This window comes from Hevea brasiliensis, chromosome 4 (genome assembly GCF_030052815.1).
Source record: "Hevea brasiliensis isolate MT/VB/25A 57/8 chromosome 4, ASM3005281v1, whole genome shotgun sequence".
Classification (NCBI taxonomy): domain Eukaryota; kingdom Viridiplantae; phylum Streptophyta; class Magnoliopsida; order Malpighiales; family Euphorbiaceae; genus Hevea; species Hevea brasiliensis.
The window spans coordinates 78,252,835-78,278,516 of record NC_079496.1 but is presented as its reverse complement, the minus strand read 5'-3'; the positions used below and the strand labels follow the sequence as shown (position 1 = coordinate 78,278,516).

The window sequence follows — 25,682 nt, the reverse complement described above, 5'->3', positions numbered from 1 at the left end:
ATCATGATTCTGATCTAGACTTACCCATTGCTCTTCGTAAAGGTAAACGTTCATGTACTTACCCTATCTCTTCTTTTGTTTCTTATAATCAATTGTCTTCTTATTCTCGGTGTTTTGTTACTTCTTTAGACTCTGTTACTATCCCTAATACTGTTAATGAGGCATTGTCTCATCCTGGCTGGTGTGATGCTATGAAAGAGGAAATGGAGGCTTTAAATGCTAATGGTACATGGGAACTATTGCCTTTACCCACTGGTAAGAAAGCTATTGGTTGTAAATGGGTATATACAGTAAAGGTAAATCCTGATGGTTCTGTGGCTAGGTTAAAAGCACGCCTTGTAGCAAAAGGATATGCTCAGACATATGGGGTTGATTACTCTGATACTTTTTCTCCTGTAGCTAAATTTACTTCTATTCGCTTGTTTATCTCTTTAGCAGCTACATATGATTGGCCCCTGCATCAATTGGATATCAAGAATGCTTTCCATCATGGTGATCTTCAGGAGGAGGTGTATATGGAGCAACCACCTGGGTTTGTTGCTCAGGGGGAGTTGGGTAAAGTTTGTAGGCTTCGAAAGTCTCTTTATGGCTTGAAACAAAGTCCTAGGGCATGGTTTGGGAGATTCAATGAAGCAGTACAGGAATTTGGTATGCAAAAGAGTAAGTGTGATCACTCAGTATTTTATAGGCAATCTGAGGCTGGTCTAATTCTCTTGGTAGTCTATGTGGATGATATTGTCATCACTGGGAGTGACTCACAGTATTTTATCTCTTAAAACCTTCCTCCAAACTCGCCTGCACCAAAGACTTGGGATTGTTAAAGTATTTCTTGGGTATCGGGTTATGAGAATAAACAAGGGTATTAACTTGTCTCAAAGAAAATATGACCTCGGTCTATTGACACACACACGAAAATTAGGTGATAACCCTAGTAGCGCACCAATGACTCCAACTTTACAAATCATAGCGGGGATAGTGAGTTGTTTGAAGATCCAGAGAGATACAGGAGATTGGTAGGAAAATTGAACTACCTTACATCCACTGGCCCCGACATTGCTTATGCCGTTAGTGTGGTAAGTCAGTTTATGTCTTCCCCAACTATTGCTCATTGGGAAGCCTTGGAACAAATCTTGTGTTATCTGAAGGGCGCTCCAGGAAGAGGTTTGCTATATGGTAATCATGGGCATTTGAATGTTGAATGTTTTTCAGATGCAGACTGGGCTGGATCTAAGGTTGACAGGAGGTCAACTACTAGATATTGCGTTTTTATTGGAGGAAATTTGGTGTCTTGGAGAAGCAAGGAGCAGAGTGTAATTTCTCGATCTAGTGCTGAATCCGAATACAGAGCCATGGCACAATCAGTATGTGAGGTAATGTGGATACTTCAATTACTAGATGAGACAGGTTTTAAGACCTCCCTGCCTGTGAAATTGTGGTGTGATAATCAAGCTGCTCTTCATATTGCTTCTAATCCGGTGTTTCATGAGCGAACCAAACATATTGAGATTGATTGTCACTTTATTCGTGAAAAGATTCAGCGACAGATCATCTCAACAGGACACATCAAAACTGGAGAGCAGTTAGGAGATATTTTCACAAAAGCTCTGAATGGAGCTAGGATTGACTACATTTGTAACAAGTTGGGCATGATTAACATCTATGCTCCAACTTGAGGGGGAGTGTTATGGAAAGTCAATCACTATGTTATGGAAAGTCAATCACTATATTATTTTTCTGTATATTTTGTATTCTGTATTCCTATTTAGGATTTCTTATTTAGGATTTCTTCCTAATTAGTAAAACACAATTATAGGAATCAATTGTATATATATACCCATGTACAGATTAATTGTAATCAATAAGAATCATCTCTTTCTACACAGACATTTGGGGTTGATTACTCTGACACTTTTTCTCCTGTAACTAAACTTACTTCTGTTCGCTTGTTTATCTCTTTAGCAGCTATATATGATTGGCCCCTACACCAATTGAATATCAAGAATGCTTTCCTTCATAGTGATCTTCAGGAGGGGGTGTATATGGAGCAACCACCTGGGTTTGCTGCTCAGGGGGAGTTGGGTAAAGTTTGTAGGCTTTGGAAGTCTTTTTATGGCTTGAAACAAAGTCCTAGGGCCTGGTTTAGGAGATTCCGTGAAGCAGTACAGGAATTTGGTATGGAAAAGAGTAAGTGTGATCACTCAGTATTTTATAGGCAATCTGAGGCTGGTCTAATTCTCCTGGTAGTCTATGTGGATGATATTGTCATCACTGGGAGTGACTCTGCAGGTATTTCATCTCTTAAAACCTTCATCCAAACCCAGTTTCAGACCAAAGACTTGGGATTGTTAAAGTATTTCTTGGGTATTGAAGTTATGAGAAGTAAGAAGGGTATTTTCTTGTCTAAAAAAAAATATGTCCTCGATCTATTGATAAAGACAGGAAAATTAGGTGCTAAGCCTTGTAGTGTACCAATGACTGCAAATTTACAATTGTTAGCAGGGGATAGTGAGTTGTTTGAAGATCCAGAGAGATATAGGAGATTGGTAGAAAAATTGAACTACTTTACAGTCACTCGTTCTGACATTGCTTATGCCGTTAATGTGGTAAGTCAGTTTATGTCTTCCCCAACTGTTGCTCATTGGGAAGACTTGGGATAAATCTTGTGTTATTTGAAGGGCGCTCCAGGAAGAGGTTTGTTATATAGTAATCATGGGCATTTGAATGTTGAATGTTTTTAAGATGCCGACTGGGCTAGATCTAAGGTTGACAGGAGGTCAACTACTAGATATTCGTTTTTATTGGAGGAAATTTGGTGTCTTGGAGAAGTAAGAAGCAGAGTATAGTTTCTCGATCTAGTGCTGAATCCGAATACAGAGCCATGGCACAATCAGTATGTGAGTTAATGTGGATATTTCAATTACTAGATGAGACAGTTTTTAAGACCTCCCTGCCTGCGAAATTGTGGTGTGATAATCAAGCTGCGCTCCATATTGCTTCTAATCTGGTGTTTCATGAGCGGACCAAACATATTGAGATTGATTGTCACTTTGTTCGTGAAAATATTCAACAACAGATCATCTCAACAGGACATATCAAAATTGGAGAGCAGTTAGGAGATATTTTCACAAAAGCTCTGAATGAAGCTAGGATTGACTACATTTGTAACAAGTTGGGCATGATTAACATCTATGCTCCAACTTGAGGGGGAGTGTTGTGGAAAGTCAATCACTATATTATTTCTCTGTATATTTTGTATTCTATATTCCTATTTAGTATTTCTTATTTAGGATTTCTTCCTAATTAATAGAAAACAATTATAGGAATCAATTGTATATATATACCCATGTACAGATTAATTGAAATTAAGGAGAATCATCTCTTTCTACAGGTCATACATTTGTAACTTTTTTGTAAATGAGAGTATCCCAGGAAGGCACATTTAATAGATTTTTGTTGAAGTTTGTCTTTTCCTAAGTTAAGATTATGCATAAAACAGATACAACCAAACACACAAGGAGAAAGTGGGTAAGGAGTTTGATTTGGAAATAAAATGGAATGAGGACTTCGATTTTGTAATACAGAAGAAGGCATATGATTAATCAAGTAAGAAGTAGTAAGAACAACATCCCCTCAAAAACAAAGTGGAACATGATAGTGTATGAGTAAGGTGTGCGTGGTTTCAATAAGATGCCTATTCTTATGCTTTGGTACTCCATTTTGTTGAGGAGTATGAGCACAAGTAGTTTGATGAATAATCCCTTGAGACAACATGAAGGTTTGAAAGAGGAGAAAAATATTATCGTGCATTGTTATTATGTAACACTTTAATGGAAACACCAAAATTGATTGCGTATCTCAGCAATAAATTTTTTTTTAAGATATTACTGTGATTTAGCTTTAATTAGTTCCTGTAATTAAGTAGGATTTGTTGTGATACTATATTGCTCTTAGTTAGACTAAGATCAGTAAATCTTTGTATTTTGTATTCTTGTAAAATCCTATAAATTCCAATCAAACTTGAGGGAAATAATCGAACTTTTCATGACTATTTCTCTTCTTCATTTCTTGCATCCAAAGCCTAACAGTAACTTGGTTTGTCCAACTCAGATTTCCTTCGTGTTTTCTGGTTTTCATCTCTTTAACATGACGGAGAAAGGAGATTCCTCAAACATAGGTGCATTTAAGCTATTTTTCTCTTCTATTTCCAGCTCTTTAGTTATTACTACTGTGGAATTACAAAATAATAATGATTAATATCATAATCTGCATCAGTAGAGTTATGGTTTATGGGTCAAGGTTATGATGATCATTTAGTTAAGAATGCTAATGACAGTGTTACAACTGATAGGAAAAACTGGACTAAAATTGATGTACAATTATGTAGTCTTTTATGGCATTCACTTGACCTTAAACTACTTCCCTTGTTCCAATCATGTAAGACTTGTAATAAGGTCTGGACTAAGGCTAAGACTCTCTATACTAATGATGTGTAGTGCATATACATACTAGTCTTAGATATTGTCTATTTACAGTAAAACCACTAAGATATGGTAAGTTATCTAGGACAAGTAAAGACATTAAAAGATGAGTTCAACTCTTTTATACCCTTCTATGATAGTGTTATTAAACACGAACAACAGCGGGACAATTTCTTTATGGTTTGGGCTTTGATATGATCCTGGCTCTATACAGATCAAATACTAACAAGTTCTATTATCCCTTCATTAGAAGATGTCTCTGCCCGACTGTTGCACATTTCTCTAAATGCAGTTGATACCAAAGAAATTGAGACATCTGTTTTAACTGTATAGACTAGAAATTAGGAGGGTGGTTATCAGAAAGGAAAAGGGAAAAACTCTAGGTCACATTGCACTTACTATGACAAGAGTGGTCACACTCAAGATATCTGTTGGGCTTTACATGGTCGACCACAACACAATAGCCAATTTACCAATACTAGTTGACCTGCTGCTCATATGGCTCATACCAATGGAGATGGTCTTCTTCCATTACCCGATGCAATTGTTCAACAATCTAATTCCATTACCTTAACTAGAGCTGATTACAATGGGTACCTTGCTTGTCTGACAAAGTCTTTATCTATTGGCCCATGGCTACTAGATTCTGATGCATTTGATCACATTTCTGGTAATAATAACCTTTTGCCCAATTTTCTCTAAAGTTACTCTTGCTAATGGCTCACAGAATGTGGTTAAAGGAATATGAGCAATTCAATCTTTTCCTTCAGTTTCTTTAGTCCTATTTGCCCCTAAATGCCCATACAATTTGATTTCTATTAGCAAATTAACCAAAAATCTAAATTTTTATGGCGGACTCTGTTATAGTGCAGGACTGGGGTACGGGGAAGACGATTAAAGCAGGACCTTAGTCACAAGGACTGTATCACCTATCCAATCCAAGTACACCAATTGTTTTCACTTCCGATAAGTTCGTTGATCTTCTCTACAATTGTTTGGGTCATCCAAGTCTCACCAAACTTTAGAAATTAGTACCTAGTCTTTCTTCTTTATCATCTTTAGAGTGTAAGTCATATCAACTTGGGAAACAAACTCGAGCTTCATTTCCCAAGCGAGTCAATAATAAAGCTACCTCTATGTTTGAAATTGTTCAGTTGACATATGGGGTCCTAGTCGTGTTTGTTCAACTTTGGAAATTTTCATTATTTTGTTACTTACATTGATGATTATTCTTGTTGCACCTGGGCATTTTTAATGAAAAATCATTCTGAATTGTTTTCTATAGTTGAAAAATTATGTGCTGAGATTCATACTCAATTTGGTGTTTCAATAAAAGTGTTACGCAGTGATAATGCAAAAGAATACTTATCTTCTCCTCCTAACAATTTTTTGTCTTCCCAGGGGATCACTCATCAGATTTCTTGTGCATATACTTCTCAACAAATAGAGTCATCGAACGAAAAAATTGGCATTTTGTTGAAATTGCTCGTCCCTTATTGATGCACCATCATGTTCCTCTCCGTTTCTGGGGGGATGCTATTCTAATAGCATGTTATTTAATTAACCGAATGCTTTCTTCTGTCTTGCAGTATCAAAGTCTTCACTCAATTCTATTTCCAGAAGAAAATCCTCACATTTGTCATTGCGTGTGTTTGGTTGTATTTGTTTTGTTCACGATCACACTCCTGGAAAAGACAAACTTCAACCTAAATCTATTAAGTGTGTCTTTTAGGATACTTTCGTCATCAGAAAGGTTACAAGTGCTATGATTAAACAACAAATAAATATTTTATCTCAGCTGATGTAATCTTCTTTGAAACCTACCCATATTTTTCACCAAGTTCCATGAATAAAAATCTAATTTATGAAGCTCTTCTAGTTCTTATTTTTCTATCTCCACAAATTAATCATGCTCCACTTCTTTGAGTTTACTCCCGTCGTCCACACACTCCGACCGACATCAATGATACTACTATTCATGATACAGGTGTTGATAACTCTTCTTTTCCTTCGTCACCTACTCCAATCATGCCTTTAGTAGAAGCAACAACTTCTCCCATTGCCATTAGAAAAGGTATTCGTTCATCTCGCAACCCATGTCCATTTATAATTTTTTGGGTTATCATCATTTATCCCCATCTTATTATACCTTTGTTGTTTCTACCTTATCTAATGTTCCCATACCTAAGACTGTTATATAAGCATTGGAACATTCAGGGTGGCGAGATGCAATGATAGAGGAAATGACTGCACTTCATGATAATGAAACTTGCGAGTTGGCTCCATTACCACAGGGCAAATCTATTGTTGGATGTCGTTGGGTTTATACTGTGAAAGTGGGTCCTAATGGCAAAATTGATCAATTGAAAGCCGTATTGTTGCCAAAAGATACACTTACACTCAAATTTAGGATAAATTTTGACAACCGTTCCTGAACTTATCTAGTATAACATTATAGTCCTTCAACTTAAAAATATAATATAAAACCCCTTCAACTTAAAAATATAATATAAAACCTCTTCAACTTTCAAATTTTGCACAGTAAAATCCCTCTAACCTCTAATTGTCGGTTTTTCAGTTAGACGCTGACCTGAATAGTTCTAGCGTGGAGCTTAATTAATATTACTCTTTTCTCTCTCAAGTTATGTGTAAATTAAATCCTTTTTCTCACTGTAAATAGAATGATTTTTCAGGTGCAGAGAGAATAATTTTATAATTTGAATAAGAGAGGAGAGAGAAATATTGACTAAGAGTCATGAGGGAGATGTTCACATTAGTTTTCAACTGAAAAATTAGTAATTGAAAGTTAGAAAGATTTTACTTTGCAAAATTTGAAAGTTTAGGAGGTTTTATGTTACGTTCTAAAGTTTAAGGACTGTGGTGTTACAACCATATAAGTTCAGGGATAGTTATTGAAATTTACCCCTCAAATTTATGGGCTTGACTACAGTGATACATTCTCTCCAGTGGCTAAAATTGCCTTAGTCCGTCTACTTATTTCTTTAGCAGCAATGCATCATTAGATAATAAATCAGTTTTATATTAAGAATGCCTTCCTACCTGGGACTTGCCAAAGAGGCATACATGGAGCAACCACTAGGGCTTATTGCTCAGGGGGGATCTGACTTAGTATGCTATCTACGACGGTCACTATATGGTTTAAAGCAGTCCCCAAGAATATGGTTTGGATGGTTTAGTAATGTAGTCCAACAATTTGAAATGTCTTGAAGTGAAGCTGATCATTTAGTATTCTTTTATCATGATAAGTGTGGTAAAAACATCTTTCTGGTGGTCTATGTTGATGATATTATCATAATAGGCAATGATAATGATGGCATTTCTCAGCTCAAGCAACACTTATTTAGTCATTCTGGGAAAATTGAAGTATTTTCTTGGGATTGAGGTAGCACAGTCTAAAACAGGCATAGCTATTTCACAAAGGAAATATGCTTTAGATATACTTGAAGAAACAGTTATGATGGACTGCAAACATGTGAATACCCCTATGGATCCAAATGTTAAACTTATCCCTGGACAGGGGGAGCCCTTGGAAGATCTTGGCAGATATCAAAAATCGATTGGAAACTAAATTATCTCACAATAACACGACCGGACATTTCATTTGCTATGAGCGTGGTTAGTCAATTTCTCCAAGCTCTTTGCAAAAATCAATGGGATGCTGTAATGCGCATTCTCAGATATGTCAAAGGGGCTTTAGGACAAGGTTTGCTGTATAAAGATAAGGGTCACTCACAAGTTGTTAAGTACTCTGACGTAGATTGGGCAGGATCTCCTGCGGATGGGCGATTTACTTCAGGATATTGTGTCATTATTAGAGGAAATCTAATTACTTGGAAAAGTACAACAACAAGATGTAGTCACCAGATCAAGTGCAGAAGCAAAATATCGAGTTATGGCCCTAGTTACATGTGAACTTATTTGGTTAAAACAACTTCTCCAAGAATTAAGGTTGAAGAAGTTAAGTAAATCAAGTTAATATGTGACAATAAAGCTGCCCTTCATATTGCCTCAAATCTAGTTTTTCATGAAAGAACCAAACATATAGAGGTTGATTGTGATTTCATTAGATAAAAGATTGAATCAGAGTGGATTGCTATCAGTTTCGTCAATTCAAATGATCAGCTAGCAGATGTGGTAAAAGAGGCTGAGATACTTTATTGTGGTAAAAGAGGCTAAGATAAAAAGAGGCCTAAATGCAAGAGACCCAATTGCAAGAGATAGCCTAGAAGAGGTTGCTAGAGTCTGGCGAGAAGGCTGGTGCAGGTTTTGGCGAGAAAGTGTCTATCGGAGAAGCCTTACATGCCGACGTGTGAACAGTGGCACAGATGCTTATGGTGGCATGTGGAGAAGAATCCGGCAATGCGACTTCGAGAGTAGGGTCATTGGCGACTAGCGCTACTGATGGAAATGGTGGTGAGACTAAGAGACGCTCGCACACCTGCTGTGTTACTTGGGTAGAGAGGAAAAAGAAAAAAAAGGGGATTTAAACCCTAGGCTTTGATACCATGTAGAAGTTTAGAGAAAGAAAAGGAAGATTTGGGGAATGAAATGCTTGATTATTCCCTTAAGTAATGGGTTTAATATATAGTTTTGAAAATACATCAATTTAGGTAACACAATCAGTATTTTTATAATCAATCCTATAATCAATATCATGACTTACAAAATCAATCTATTCACACAGTCAACATCCTAACACATTGACTCACTACATAAGTTATGTCTGGTCTAGTTTGCAAAAGATAAATTAATCTCCCAACCAATCTTTGATATCTTCCTAAGTCAACTAATACCCCAACTCTAGCTTGTAGTTTGTGATTAGTTTCAATAGGAGATTTTGCAGGTTTACAGCCTAACATGCCTATTTCTTGTAGGTCTAAAATATATTTCCTTTGAGAAATGAAGATTTCTCTATCTAATTTGCTAACCTCTATCCTAAGGAAGTACCTTAATCTATCCAAGTCTTTAATCTCAACCTCTTGGACCAACAGTTTTTTCAGATGGGCAATTTCCTCCTTTTCATCTCCTGTTACAACTATGTCATCAACATAAATAATAAGTAATGTGATCTTATCTCTATAGTGTTTCATAAATAAAATATGATCTACATTGCTTTGATAATATCCAAAAGAGATTATGGCTTTACTGAATCTGTCAAACCATGCTTTGGATGAATGCTTCAAACCATACTAAGCCATTTTTTTTAGGCTACAAACTCTCTTTTTGGTTATATCATCATCAAACCCTAGGGAAATTTCTATACACACCTCCTCCTTGAAGTCTCTATACAGGAAAGCATTCCTTAAATCAAATTGCTGTAAGTCCCATTTGAGATTTGCTGCACATGACAACAAGATTCTGATGGTATTCATCTTTGCAATGGGGGCAAAAGTCTTCTGACAATCAACCCATATGTCTGAGTAAAACCTTTAGCCAATAACCTGGTCTTGTGCGTTTTAATGGAGCCATCTGCCTTATGTTTTACTGTGAACACCCACTTGCATCCCATTGGTCTCTTTCACAATGGAAGAGAAACAAGATTCCCTGTCTCATTTTTTGATAAAGCTCTCATCTCCTCTATAATAGTTGCTTTCCATTTTGGATCAAGACTTGTTTCCTTCCAACCTTGTGGGATAGAAACAAAAGAAACAGATAAGACGAAGGCTTTGTAGGAAGGAGACAAGGAGTCATAGGAAATAAAATTAGAAATGGGATGCTTAGTATAAGCCCTAACTCCTTTTCTGAGAGAAATAGGAACATCAAGATTATCAATGGTAAAATTAGAATAAACTTAGAAACATAATTAGGATCATCAAGAATTAAAGAAAACTCATCACATTCTTCAGGAACTGATTCTAGGAATACTGGTTGATCAGGTGTATCAAGTTCAATGGTTGTATCTATCTTATTTTGACATATGTAAGTTCTCAAATCCAATCTATTCAATTTCTCTGGGTTTGAGGAGGTGGTTGGTCCTGGTTAGGTGGCTCATTACTAAGGTGTGACCTAAGCCTAATAGTCTCTCCTTGAAGCCTAATAACCTAGTTATGAAAAATTACCTCTTCCTCTTTCTCCTTATGCCTCCCCTTGAAGAGGTGACTTAACAGGAAAATAAGACTTAAATTCTCTAAAGGTAATATCCATATTGATAATGTTATAGAAGTCTTCTTAATGAGAAAGTCTACTCTAATTAGGAGATTGACTCCTATAGGATAGGGTTCCTAATTCATGTAGAATTAGAGTTCTAATCCATATAGAATAGGAGAAGATTGTATAATATATATATATATATATATCTGTGTATTAACACCTTTGAAAACATGGAAAAATACCTCAATTACATGGTATCAGAGCCACAGGTCCCTAGTTCCGAAGATTTTTTCCGTTGAAAATTTTCTCCCGTTCCCTATTCTAGTTCATCAGCACACTGTAACCTAGGAGGACTCCCTAGGACTATCAAGGTACCTCATAGCCAGCCTCAGAAGCAGGCCCAGGTACTGATCGGCCGCCCCTCGAAGTCTAGTGACCAGATGTGGAGAGAGTGGCCTCCACGCGCCACTTCTGTGTTTCGGCTATTGTTCCACGCGCCGGCGCATGTCCATGCGTGTGGTGTTTTTCGGCGACTCCTGACGACCGGACATTCTTACCCAGCGTCGCCCTGACGAGGTGATCCCATCCCTGCAGGCCGTGTTTGGTTTTGGCATTGTGTTCTTGGCAGTGTTTGAAGAATCGCTTCTCTTGGGTCACTGGATCTGCTAGTGTTCGATAGCTCGGGCTATTTGTGGACTTTAAGGTGCAATGGCTGTGGGTGAGACCAAGTCTGTAATCACTAATGTAGTCCCAGTGATGACTAAAATCACTGAAAACAAACTTAATGGCTTAAACTACTTGGAGTGGAGCAAAACTATTCAGATTTATTTGAGGAGCATTGACAAAGATGATCATCTCACAAAAGATCCACCGAATGATGATACTAAGCAAACTTGGTTAAGGGAAGATGCCTGTTTGTTTTTACAACTTTGGAATTCAATTCATAGTGAGGTAATGAGCCTTATTAATCACCGTGAGTATGTTAAAGAACTGATGGAGTACTTAGAATTTTTATACTCTGGCAAAGGCAATATTTCTCGCATATATGATGTTTGCAAAGCATTTTATCGACTTGAAAAACAAGACAGGATTTTATGGAATTTAAACGTGTTTATGGAGAGCTTAATGTTCTGTTACCATTTAGTCCTGATGTAAAGGTGCAACAAGCTCAACGTGAGCAGATGGCTGTTATTAGTTTTCTTGCTGGTTTACCCTCAGAATATGAAACTGTTAAATCTCAGATTTTCTCTAGTTCTGAGATTTTCTCCCTTTATGATACGTTTACACGTGTCCTTCGTACAGAAGGCACTTATTCTTCTCAACCTATTAACGGTGCTCTTATTAGTAGAAATATGAGTGGACAACAGGGCTATAGAGGAGGGGTTACTAACCACAGAAACAATTAACGTAATGTGGAGGCTAGTTCTAATTAGAACTCGGGAGGAGTCATTTGTTATTATTGTCATGAGCCTGGACACACAAAACGTAACTGTTTAAAACTTCAGAGGAAAAATCAGCGATCTCATGTGGCAAATATGGTAACAGAAAATTCTATAGTGTCTTCCTCTTCTGAGAAAACTATCTCAGTGTCTGCAGAAGAATTTGCACAGTTCTCCCAGTATTAGGCATCTCTAAAGCCTTTCAACTGCTCAATCACTGCTGTCGCTGAGTTAGGTAAATCCACTACATGCCTTGTGTCCTAATCGTGCAAATGGGTCATTGATTCTGGTGCTACAGATCACATGACAGGTAATTCTGCTCTTTTATCTAATTTTCAGTCTTTTACCACTCCTTCCATAGTCATGCTAGCTGATGGATCTGCTTCGTGTGTCATTGATTCTGGAATTATGAATCCAACCACATCGATACCTTTGTCATTTGTTTTATGTCTACCTAACTTCTCTTTTAATGTACTATTTGTTAGTTAAACTCACTCGAAACTTAAATTGTTCTATTTCCTTTTTTTCTGATCATTGTTTGTTTCAGGATCTTATGACGAAGAAGATTATTGGTAGAGGGCACGAGTCAGGAGGTCTCTACATCCTTGATAAATGTGAATCGCGATCTATTGCTTGCTCCAGTACCTTAACTCCTCTTGAAGTTCATTGTAGATTGAGCCATCCTTTTTTATCTACCTTGAAGAAATCATGTTCTCAGTTTCAGTCTTTATCAGTATTAAAATGTGAGTCATGTCAGTTTGCTAAGTATCATCGTTTACTTTCTGTGCCTAGAGTCAATAAACGGGCTTCGTCCCCTTTTGAATTAGTTTATTCTGATATTTGGGGTCCATGTTCCATTACTTCTAAACTTGGATTTAGATATGTTGTTACTTTTGTGGATGATTACTCTCGTGTTACATTGTTATATTTAATGAAGAATCGTTCTGAGTTATTTTCTATCTTTAATGCTTTTTGTGTTGAAATTAAAACTCAGTTTGATACTTCTATACGTATGCTAAGAAGTGATAATGCTAAAGAGTATTTTTCTGAGCACTTTCATAACTATATGACTCAGAATGATATTCTTCACCACTCTTCTTGTATTGATACCCCATCTCAAAATGGTGTTGTCGAAAGAAAAAATCGACATCTTCTTGAGGTAGCTAGGGCACTTCTTTTTCAAATGAAAGTACCTAAAAATTTTTGGGCCGATGCAGTTTCTGCATCATGTTTTTTGATCAATCGCATGCCATCTTCTATCCTTGATGGGATATTCCTTATACTATTTTATTTCCATCTAAATCATTATTTCCTATTGAACCTTGGATCTTTGGTTGTATTTGCTTTATGCGATATGTTCGTCCACAAGTTTCTAAATTGGATCCAAAGTCTCTTAAATATGTTTTCCTTGGATACTCGCGGCTCCAAAAAGGATACAGGTGTTTTTCTCCAACTCTTAATCTTACGATCACATAAAACTCCCGTGGCACGTCTCCACTTCAACCATCCGGCTTTAATCCTATGACTAACATCCTCCTCACATCCCCCATCTACTTGAAGGACTGAGCCTAGATATTTAAAGTGATTACTTTGGGGCGAGATCACCCATTCAAACTAACTCCTTCCCTATCACCAGTTTGGCCTTCACTGAACTTGCAATGCATGTATTCTGTCTTCGTTCTACTTAACTTAAAATCCTTTGACTCTAGAGTACTTCTCCAAAGTTCTAGCTTTTTATTGACTCCTTCTCGTGTCTCATCTATCAGAACAATATCATCCGCAAACATCATGCACCAAGGAATACTCTCTTGTATGTGTTTTTTCAGTTCATCTAAAACTAATGTAAAAAGGTAAGGGCTTATGGCTGATCCTTGGTGTAATCCAATTGAGATCGGAAAATCTCTTGTGTCCCCTCCCACTGTGCGCACAATAGTAGTTGCTCCTTCATACATATCTTTCAATACTTGTATGTACCTAATAGATATCCTCTTTTGTTCTAACACATTCCATAAGACTTCTCTTGAAACACTATCATAAGCCTTCTCCAAATCAATAAAAACCATGTGTAGATCTTTCTTCACATCTCTATATTTCTCCATCAAGCTTCTAATGAGAAAGATCGCTTCCATAGTTGAACGACCGGGCATGAAACTAAATTGATTGAGAGAGATAGAAGTATCATGACGTAGTTGATGCTCCACAACTCTCTCCTACAACTTCATAGTATGGCTCATGAGTTTAATTCCCCTATAGTTTGAGCAACTCTGTATGTCTTCCTTATTTTTAAAAATAGGTACCAAAATACTCTTCCTCCATTCATCAGGCATTTTCTTTGAGTTTAGAATCTTATTAAATAATTTAGTTAACTATGTCACTCCCATATCTCCCAAATACTTCCACACTTCAATTGGTATTTCATCGGGTCCACAGGTTTTACCCACTTTCATTATCTTAAGTGCTTCCTTTACTTCTAAAGATCTAATCCTTCTAGTATAATTCATATTCTTTTCTATTGTTCTATAATCTATATTCACGCTATTACCATTTTGACTATTATTAAAGAGATCATTAAAATAATCTCTCCATCTTTCTTTAATGTCTTCATCTTTCATCAACACTTTTCCTTCTTTATCCTAATGCACCTAATTTGATTGAGATCTTGACATTTCCTTTCTCTCTTCCTTGATAATCTATAAAATGGTTCTATAGCCAGATTAAATGCACGTCTTGTAGCCAAAGGATATGCTCAAACATATAGGGTAGATTACTTTGATACTTTTTCTCTTGTAGCTAAACTAGCTACAGTTTGATTGTTCATCTCCCTAGCAGCTACGTATGATTGGTCTTTGCACCAATTAGATATAAATAATGCCTTCCTTTATGGTGATCTCTAAGAGGAGGTATATATAGAGCAACCATCAGGGTTTGTTGCTTAGGGAGAGTTAGGTAAAGTTTGCAAACTTCGAAAGTCTCTTTATGACTTGAAACAAAGTCCTTGGGCTTAGTTTGGGAGATTCAGTGAAGTAGTACAAGATTTTGGTATGCAAAAGAGTAAGTACGATCATTCGGTGTTCTATAGGCAGTCTAAGACTGGCCTAATTCTATTGGTAGTGTATGTTGATGATATTGTTATCACTGGAAGTGATTCTGTAGGCATTTCATCTCTTAAACACTTTCTTCAGACCCAGTTTCAAACAAAAAATTTTGTCCCACTCAAATATTTCTTGGGTATTGAAGTTAATGAGAAGTAAGAAAGGTATCTTCTTGTCTTAGCGGAAGTATGTTCTTGATCTATTGACAGAAACTGGAAAATTAGGCGCTAAGCCTTGCAATGCACCAATGACCCCGAATCTCCAACTTGGAGCAGAGGATGATAAACTATTTGAAGATCCAGAAAAATACAGGAGGTTGGTAGGTAAATTGAACTACCTTACAATAACTTGTCATGATATTGCATACTCAGTCAGTGTGGTAAGTCAGTTTATGTCTTCTCAAACTTCTACTCATTGGGAAGCTTTGGGACAAATTTTGTGCTATTTGAAGGGAGCTCCAGGGCGAGGCTTATTATATAGTAATCATGGGTATTTGAATGTTGAATGCTTTTCAGATGCAGATTGGGCAAGTTCTAAAGCTGATAGAATATCAACTACTGGATATTGTGTCTTTGTTGGAGGTAATTTAGTGACATGGAGAAGTAAGAAACAGAGCGTAGTCTCGCGATCTAGTGCTGAATTGGAATACAGAGCTATGGCACAATCAGTGTGTGAAATAGTATGGATACTTCAATTATTAGATGAGGTTGGCCTTAAGATCTCTTTGCTTGCGCGGTTATGGTGTGATAATTAAGCTGCAATCCATATTGCTTCTAATCCTGTGTTCCATGAACGGATCAAGCATATTGAAATTGATTGTCATTTTGTTCGGAAAAAGCTTCAACAAGGGATTATCTCAACACTACACATCAAAACTGGAGATCAACTAGGAGATTTGTTTACAAAAGCTCTAAGTGGAGCTCGGGTTGACTACACCTGTAACAAGTTGGGTATGATTAACATCTACGCTCCAACTTAAGGGGGAGTGTTATAGAAGTCTTCTTAATGAGGAAGTCTACTCCAATTAGGAGATTGACTCCTATAGGATGGGGTTCCTAATTCATGTAGAATTAGAGTTCTAATCCATATAGAATAGGAGAAGATTGTATACATATATATATCTATGTATTAACACCTTTGAAAACATGAAAAAATACCTCAATTATAGATAAAATATTTTCTGGTAGGAGGATGATAATGCTTATAGCCCTTTTGAGTACCAGAGTATCCTACAAACACACATTTAAGAGCTCTAGGTTTTAACTTTCCAACATTTGTTTTGTGGACAGAATAGACACATAAAAAATTTTTTGGAGGAACAGTATAAGAATTGTGACCTTTTTAAAACCTCTAGAAGGCTTCAAAGTTTAGCGTTCTCAAAGGCATTCTATTGATAGGATATGTTGCAAACAAAATTGCATTTTCCCCCAATAAGTTGTAAGAAGATTCATAGTAAACATAAGATATCAAGCCACTTCCAATAAATATTTATTTTTTCTTTCAGACACTCCATTTTGTTTTCGAGTATTGACACAACTAATTTGATGTACTATATCATTTGAATCCAAATAAGCGCAAAAAATGCCATTAACATATTCTGTGCTATTATCAGTTCTTAAATTTCTAACCTTAACATCAACTTGTGTGTAAATCATTTTTGTGAAATTGCTGAAAACAAGAAAACACTTCACTTTTTGATTTCATCAAATAGACCCATGTCAACCTAGTGCAATGGTTAATAAAATTGACAAACCATTTATAACCAGACAAACTGTTTGCGTAGGTCCCCAGACATCTAAATGAATAATCATAAAATGGACCAAGCTTTTATTATTTATGAAAGAATCACAAACTAGTGAATTTGAGTTGTAATTCTTAAACAAATTAGGATATAACCTCTCCAGAGTAGAGAAAGGTGGATGTCCTAATCTCCTATGCCATTGATAATATTTTCATTAGCACTCATAGACTTTCCTAACAAAGCGTAGTTTGCTCCAAGATTTGAAGGACCACATACATCATCTAACAGATATAGACCATCTCGCAATCTACCACTGCCAATTGTTTTTCCTGTTTTCAAATCATGAAATATGCAATGAATAGGAAAAAATTCAATTTGGCAATTAAGGGCTCGGGTAATAGAACTGACAGATAAAAGATTGATAGGAAAGCCAAGAATATGAAGAATTAAATTGAGATTTATATTGGAAGTGCATGTAATACTAGGTATATACCCGCGCTTTGCTATGGGTAACATGGTTTTAAATAAAGGCCGTTACATTGTTATTTATAGTTTTTAGAGGGACTGTTATCCGCTAAGCAGTTATTTAAAGGTATATCTTGATTTGCACAGGTAACGGCCGTGGCTACTATTACGTAACGGTAACTGCCGTTATTTATCGTTAAGTAATGGTAACGACCGTTACTCCAATAATACTTTCTAATTTTAACTATTTTTGAGAATTAATTTTACTAAAATACATTATTAAATACAAAATAATATTTAATTTGATGTATTTATACTTATTATATAGTTGTGTATCTTAATTTTACTTGTATTTATCAAAATAAGCTCATTTCATAAACTTTGCAAATTTTTCAAAAAAAATTGCATAGCGCCAAGCCGTTACCGTTACATTTGGGCCATTATAGGCCAATTCCGTTACCCGCATCTGTGACTGTGATTTAAAACCATGGCAGGTAAATATATATTTTTTTCCGAAACATTTATAGTAAAAAAGAATTACGTTCTCCATATATGTATCTATTTCGCATCAATTGTAAAAAAATATAATAAAAAAAATCAATCCCTATAAAAGTGGGAAAAAAAAAAAGAATTTTGGGTTCTTTCTGTTTTATCTCGATATGTTCATGTTTGCTTGCTGTTGAGCAAACCCTACCTCCATAATCCATGTGTTATACCTTTTTATACCTCTAAAACCTAATTTCTTCATTTACTTCTTTGAGCTCAAAAAGAATGATATACTGTTAGTTATGTGTGTGCCTACTGTCTATGTAGTTTTCTATTATTTTCATGTTAATGACAACATTTGAAAAAAAAATGATATCACAAAGTTATTGAATTCACCATTTAGATGAAAAAAAATAAATCATATCAATTTCTTTGTAAAAATAAAATAAAATTCCATGCACAAATTAAATGGCTCAAAAAAGATCCTTAATACCATGAAAGTTCTTTCTGCAAGCCTCTGCTGAATACCACACCAGAAACCCAGGCAGGCTGTGTGCAACTGTGTCCCCTGCATTTGTTTAACCCGTAGTGCAGGTTTGAATTTAACTATACTTGTCATCTTAGTTCCTCTGCTAGACGAATAAAAAAAAAAAAAAAGAAAGGCACCTACGTCAGGAACAAAAATAGCTCAATTTAACAATAGAAATATACTCAACTCAACTCAACTAAGCTTTTATCCCAAAAATTTGGGGTTGGCTATATGGATTCGCTTTCTCCACTCTAAACGATTTTGGGATAAATCCTCAGAAATTTATAATGCTTCTAGGTCATGTTGTATTACTCTCCTCCAAGTCAATTTAGGTCTACCCCTTTTTTTCTTTCTATCCTCTAACCTAATGTGCTCTACTTGTCTAAATGGAGCTTCTGTATATCTACGCTTCACATGACCAAACCACCTCAATCTCCCTTCTCTTAACTTATCCTCAATTGGTACCACTCCTATATTTTCTCTAATACTCTCGTTACGGACTTTATCTAGTCTAGTATGGCCACTCATCTACCTTAACATTCTCTTCTCTGCAACTCTTATCTTAGACGCATATGACTCCTTCTTCTCTGCAACTCTTATCTTAGACGCATACGACTCCTTCAATGCCCAATACTCACTACCATATAACATAGCCGGTCATATGGCTGTATGGTAAAATTTTCCTTTCAACTTATTGGGAATCTTGCGATCACATAAAACTCCCGTGGCACGTCTCCACTTCAACCATCCGGCTTTAATCCTATGATTAACATACTCCTCACATCCCCCATCTACTTGAAGAACTGAGCCGAGATATTTAAAGTGATTACTTTGGGACAGTACCACTCCATCCAAACTAACTCCTTCCCTATCACCAGTTTGGCCTTCGCTGAACTTGCTAACAATAGAAGATATAATTGATCAAAAACCAAATAAAGGAACAACCAAGAATTGTCAGACAGATTTCAACCAAAATTACATACAGTTCCATTCCTGTGTTTCCATGAAATTCATTTCTGTACGACAACAGAACTGCTACCCATAACAAAATTAAATTCATAGATTCTTCTTGCAGAACATCTCAAGAAAAGGAAACAATTCAGCAATATTTCATAAACAAAGCAATACAGGGGACCAGAATCCAAATTGGGTAACTAAATGAATTTGAGAATAAGGCAGAAATTCCTCTTACCAAGCAAATAACTAAGAATCAGCCAAAAAAAGAGAAAGCTATATATTACACGGAATAAAGATTCTTATAGGTTTTTTCCAAGTCAATAATGGAAGAAATCTATTTCACTACATTCCATTACAATCCTACCAAAGTGAGCATTAAATCATCATAAAATATCTTCAACCCTTTCTGTGCAGCTAAAGAGACAGGTTATGCATTAGACACACAATAAACATTCTTATAGCTTTTTGCCAAGTCAATGATGAAAGTACCTATTTGACTGCACTCCATTACAATCCTACCAAAAGGGGCACTTGCATCACTACAAGATATCTTTAACACTTCGAATGCGGCTAAAGAGACAGGATAACCTTTTCTAAATTTCAGAAAAGTCATATATGCAATTTGTGCCTATTCTTTATTTATGCCTATTCTTTTGCTGTTTATAGTGCACAAAAAGATACATACGCTTTGATATAATAGTAAGTAGGTGTTAATTGGTACTCTAAATCTGGTACTCTAAATCTCACTTCCAAACACAACAAATGGCATCACAGTCAAAAGTATCACTCTTTATGTACAAAAAGTAAGAGAACTTTATTTTTCTTTTTTTTGGATGAAGATAATTTATAAATAACAGAGGCAAAATGTTAGTGATGTTGGTAATGAAGCTTTCTGAAATAGCCAGACCACTCTTTTAATTCAGTAAATATCACTAACCACAGCTCTTTTCTGCACCAAATAAAGAATGAACCAATAAAGAAATTGCTGAATATCATGTCTAAACCAATTAGGATGTAAGATAGTTATTTCTTTCCTTTGGGAAGATTGAGCAGGAATGGTGGATCCTAATATACTACATTTCTCCCTAAAACATAATGCAAAATTAAAGTAAGATCCACAATCCAAGGAAAAAAAACCCCAAAATAAAATCTACATCAACAGATAAAAATCATACAAAAATCCAATAATTTTGCATAATCAAATAAGCAAAAAAACATCATAAAAAAATAACAAAAGTTATAAAATTAACAACTATAAGTAAATAATGAAGAAAGGTAAATGCATGACATACCGAAAGAAGAAAACCAAAAACCCAATGATGGAAACACAAAACAAAATCACTAAGAAAAGAAGTAGAAGTTTTAAGAAGAAATTAAAACATGTCAAATGGTACAAAACAATTATAGAAACATACAAACATAGTACAAGAAGCGTGAAAAATGAAATGATTGCCAAGAGCATGCTTAAAAGAAGAATAATTAATTCACTATTTGGCATGGGAAAATCGGTAAAAAAAAAGGTAAACCTAATCATGAAATTAAAAAGAATAGAAATCACCTGTTACCCATCAAATCAAGAAGAAGCAAATCAACTTGAAGAAGCAAAAGGGTGTAGAAGGAGATGCTTTGCCACCAAATCGCAATTGAGTCATATGAGATGAAGACTTTGAAAAAAAAAGAGAAAAAGGCTAAAAAAAAAGAAAACAGCAAAAAAGGGAGAACAGAGGTGGGAAATGGCAAGCAGAACATTGAAACGGCGTCATTTTTCGAAGAGGATGTCTCAATTAGGGAATGGAAAAGAATTCAGCGTGCAAGGAAGGGAGAAAAAAAAATATAACCTGAAGAACAGCATCATTTAATTGAAGGAGGGGAGAAAAAAAAAAGGTATAAAGTTGCACGAAATAACCAAATCGCTGCTCAATTGCCACTATTCCTTAGAGCAATAATTTTGGCATGGAAATGTACCAGAAATTGTGGTAAAGGAACTGTTCGCTATATGGACCTTTTCTTTTACTGGGCATGGGGAATAGGTAGAGCATTTATTTGAAAAGTTTGTCATATGTTTGTTTGTTCTATGTTTGTTTGTTCCAAAATCTATAACTCAACAAGATTTATCAAATTTAGCAAGAAAAACATTGCTAGATTTGACAAAATTTGAAAAGACAACTCTGAAAAATTGAGATTCAAGAGCAAACATCTTAAAACTGATCTTCTTCATTGAAAATTTTGTTCCTTTAGTAATCCACTTTTTTAGACATATTCACTTATGGTCAGGTCAAGGACAAGAGTTGAGTAGTGGCGCGGCACACAAGAAAAAGCTGAAAATGAAAAGCCAGAAAGGTCCATGAGTTGTGAACAGTACCTCGTGAACAGTGCACATAAACAGTGTGCGTGAACAGTGCCAATGTATAGTACTAAAAACTGTCCTAATAATCGAATGCTCTTATACGAAGGTGAAAAAAATTGATATTTGAGGGAATTTTCTGTATTTCTTAATGGTAAGAAATGATATACAAAGCTCGTACTTGTATACAAAGAATCATACCTAAGTAGGAAACTGAAAAAATAAGAAGCTAACTACAACAGGAAAATACAATTAATGCCTAATAGTTTTCCTCACATCAAGGGATTCCAACATGATGGGGTTTAGGTAATTTATGAAATTCATAGGCCATATTTGGAATATAGGCTTAGTTGAGTTGAGTATAGGCCATATTTGGAATCATAATCAAAGAACTGTCTCCCTTTTTCGGGGTAAGCTATTCCTGTTCTACGATATTACAGATAATGTGCATTTGTGGAGAATTTTAGAATTGTCGTTAATGTGCTGAACTGTTCTTTTGATTTTTGTGGCTTGCAATTGATTTCAAATGCTGATCTTTAATTATTCTGCAGATAGCATATATTGGCCAGTACTTATTGTTGCTACTGCTGCTGCTGTTGTTGCAAGTCAAGCCACTATATCTGCAACTTTTTCATTAATCAAGCAAGCTCTTGCCCTGGACTGTTTTCCAAGGGTTAAAATTGTCCATACATCAGAAAAGTTCCTAAGCCAGATATACATTCCAGACATAAATTGGATTCTTATGATTCTTTGTGTTGCAGTGACAGCTGGGTTTAAAAATCAAAGCCAAATTGGGAATGCTTCTGGTGAGTTTATTCTTTATTGAACTCTCTGAATTGATCCATTATTTCTTCCATTAACATACATCCTTCTTTTCTCCCAACATTTTTTTTTTTATGTCATAACAGGGACAGCAGTTGTGATAGTCATGCTGGTGACCACATTGCTTATGATTCTAATCATGCTATTAGTATGGCGGTGCCATTGGATTATTGTTGTGATTTTCACTGGTTTGTCATTGATAGTGGAGGGCACTTATTTTTCTTCTGTACTCTGTAAGGTTAATCAAGGTGGTTGGGTTCCTCTGGTGATTGCAGCAGCATTTTTTGTTATCATGTATGCGTGGCACTATGGTACCATGAAGCGCTATGAGTTTGAGATGCATAGTAAGGTTTCAATGGCATGGGTTCTTGGGCTTGGTCCCAGTTTAGGACTTGTTCGGGTCCCCGGAATAGGACTAGTGTACACTGAGCTAGCCAGAGGGGTGCCTCACATCTTTTCCCACTTCATCACAAACCTACCTGCTATCCACTCTGTGGTTGTTTTTGTCTGCGTGAAGTACCTGCCAGTCTATACAGTCCCTGAAGATGAGAGATTCCTCATAAAGCGAATAGGACCAAGGAATTTCCGAATGTTCCGTTGTGTTGCAAGGTATGGATATAAAGACCTCCACAGGAAAGACGAAAAATTTGAGAAGAGGCTCTTTGACAGTCTTTTCATGTTTATCCGGCTGGAATCCATGATGGATGGGTGTTCAGACTCAGATGACTATAGTTTAAATGGCCAACAAACTGAGCAGTCAAGAGACATGAATGACAATGGCAACAAAGCTTCATCCACTATGAATGCAACAATTTCATCTGGAGATTCCATAGTGCCCCTTGACGCCATCAGGTCAGCCAGTCAGGTGAGCAGCCCAGTTGAAATTGACGAGTTAGAGTTTTTGAGTAACTGTCGAGATACTGGGGTAGTACACATATTGGGGAATACAGTAGTAACAACAAGCAGGGAGTCAAAGTTCTATAAGAAGGTAGCCATTGATTATATATATGCTTTTCTTAGGAAGATCTGCAGAGGAAACAGTGCAGTGTTCAATGTTCCTCATGAAAATCTCTTAAATGTCGGACAAATAATTCGGGTATAATAGCTTATTAGCATGGGTAGAGAGAGTAGATCATGTTCGCTGTATTCCATCAAACTTATTGTATGAGAATGTATTTTGGTACCCATTAATGGATGCAGCTGAGTAATAAAAAGATGAGATCAACCAACTTCCTTTTGAAAGCTTCATTAATTTATGATCTATATTAAGCAAATATTAGGCAGGACTTTTTGTAAAGATTAATATAGATATATGGTTGCAATGAACTGATGTACCATGGGGATTTAACCCCATGGCTCATCAGAGATGTATTTGGTCACCTGCTTAACACTCAAGTGGTTCTCAAGGCCCCTGTTAAAAATAAAGTAGGTGAAAGAGGAGTTCATTGATGGCTAATCAGAGATGTTTCAACCAGTCTAGAATAAAGCTATAAATGTGTGGAGAATTAGTCTCGGTGTAACATCTCAATTCAGAGGGGAAAGAAATCATTGCATGATATTGCAGTCCTAAATGTTTGGGTTATTGGAGAAAATAGTGTTTGAATATCTGATTTGGGTAATTAAGGCCATGCCATACCCCTAATTCACGACCAAAATCACTACGCTGTGGAGGTTGAGAAGCTTGGCTGTGAGCAATTGATCCATACGACACCTGCCCGGACAGCCTGAACAGGGACACAAAAGGTTAAACTCACTAGTTAAATAATCTCTTTCAACTAATGCATTATGATTACTTTCAAAAGACAGATCGTTGCTTCAAGCCTCACCTTCCTTACAGGATCACACTGTTAGAAAACATTGATTGCACAACAAATTTGAGTATAAAATTTAATCTTGAAAATCAACTTTAATTAACTTATGGAATGATGGTATTTAAAATTAATTATCAAGCAAATTATCTTAATTAACTATGAGAATTTGTTAACCACCATATTAGGTTGTAGTAAACCACCAGCTGTCAAGATGTTCGGCCTCTAATGGTATTCACACAGACTTGTTGTGAGAAAATTCTCTAAAACTTTCTTAGATAACATGGAAATTTGAGTGCTAGCTGAAAATGAAAATGAAAGCTCTCTTATGGGAAAAAGAAGACAAGGTTTCTTTTATATATTAATAATTTAATGCATTAAATTGATTAATTATAAATTGACCCCTATAAGAATTAAAATCACATAATTAATTCATACAATTCCTGATTATTAGAAAAAAAATTTATACTTTGGTCCATAAGCATCTAAAATTATTTTATTTTATTTTAATCAAGTCCAACTTGATAATTCATTTTAATTCATCACCAACAATCTATATAGGTGTGACTTGTTAGGTTCCTAATATGTTGGCAACAAATATAATTATAATCATTCTCAAGAATTAAATAAAATTAATATTTTAATTTTGTTATTAATTCATAATTGATTAATTATATTTTTAGATTATTCTTGATATCTAGCAATGTGTAATGACCACTCAAATATTAAAACTTATCAAAATAGTTTGACTAGCATTTATGTTATCAGTCTATCAATGTAATTGATATCCCTTCATTACAATATTCTAATTTATACACTAATGCATGAAATGTGTTTACTATGCATAAAATTATTTTTATTCTCTAGTGTGATTGATTAATTAAATAAGATTCTTAATCTTATTTCACTTTGCGTAAGGATTTAATAATCCATGCTTTCACCTTGCGCAAAGATTTAACAATCCACATTGGCTTAGAACAATTAAAATATTTTCCCTAATTACCTAAGGTGATGAATTCTATTTTGTCAGTTAAATATCTCCATATAGTTCATATTATATCCAACAACTGTCGCATTTGTTATCCTTATATTGAATGACATGTGAGTAATATCAAAACACAGTAATTCCTATATAAGATAACTTAGTGTTCCAAGTTAAAGGATCATTTATATGACTGTCACGTGAGTTTTTCCATAGACACAGGTAAACTTCCATATGGAATCCTCATGTGGGTCAGTTCAATGAACTTATTACCACAAGCACCTACATGTTGGTTCTAGTTATCCCATTAACTCAGCTTAATGAGAACTGCTGCTTCTTTTGATAAATGAAAGAATGCAATATGTATTGGTCTCAACAGTTATATCAATGTCCAGTCTCGATATAACATCAATCAGAAACATTTTGAA

The 25,682-nt window shown here is 35.6% G+C and overlaps 1 protein-coding gene and 1 long non-coding RNA gene across 8 annotated transcripts in view; one reads left to right on the top strand and one right to left on the bottom strand.

Moving 5' to 3' along the window:
- The window catches only part of LOC110654818 (uncharacterized), a 37,511-nt gene extending 16,810 nt beyond the window's left edge, over window positions 1-20,701 (bottom strand). For all 6 annotated transcript variants that reach the window (XR_002494775.2, XR_002494772.2, XR_009148260.1 and 3 more), the window contains exons 1-2: window positions 20,591-20,701; window positions 18,306-18,441 (exon numbers count right to left, since the gene is read on the bottom strand). This is a non-coding gene — a long non-coding RNA (uncharacterized LOC110654818). The remainder of the gene's footprint in view (window positions 1-18,305; window positions 18,442-20,590) is intronic.
- The window catches only part of LOC110654817 (potassium transporter 10), a 42,840-nt gene extending 19,134 nt beyond the window's left edge, over window positions 1-23,706 (top strand). For both annotated transcript variants that reach the window (XM_021810935.2, XM_021810936.2), the window contains 2 exons: window positions 22,194-22,448; window positions 22,551-23,706. In XM_021810935.2, the coding sequence (XP_021666627.1) occupies window positions 22,194-22,448; window positions 22,551-23,566 (1,271 nt within the window). In that variant the 3' untranslated portion in view covers window positions 23,567-23,706. The remainder of the gene's footprint in view (window positions 1-22,193; window positions 22,449-22,550) is intronic.
- Window positions 23,707-25,682: the final 1,976 nt, after the last annotated feature.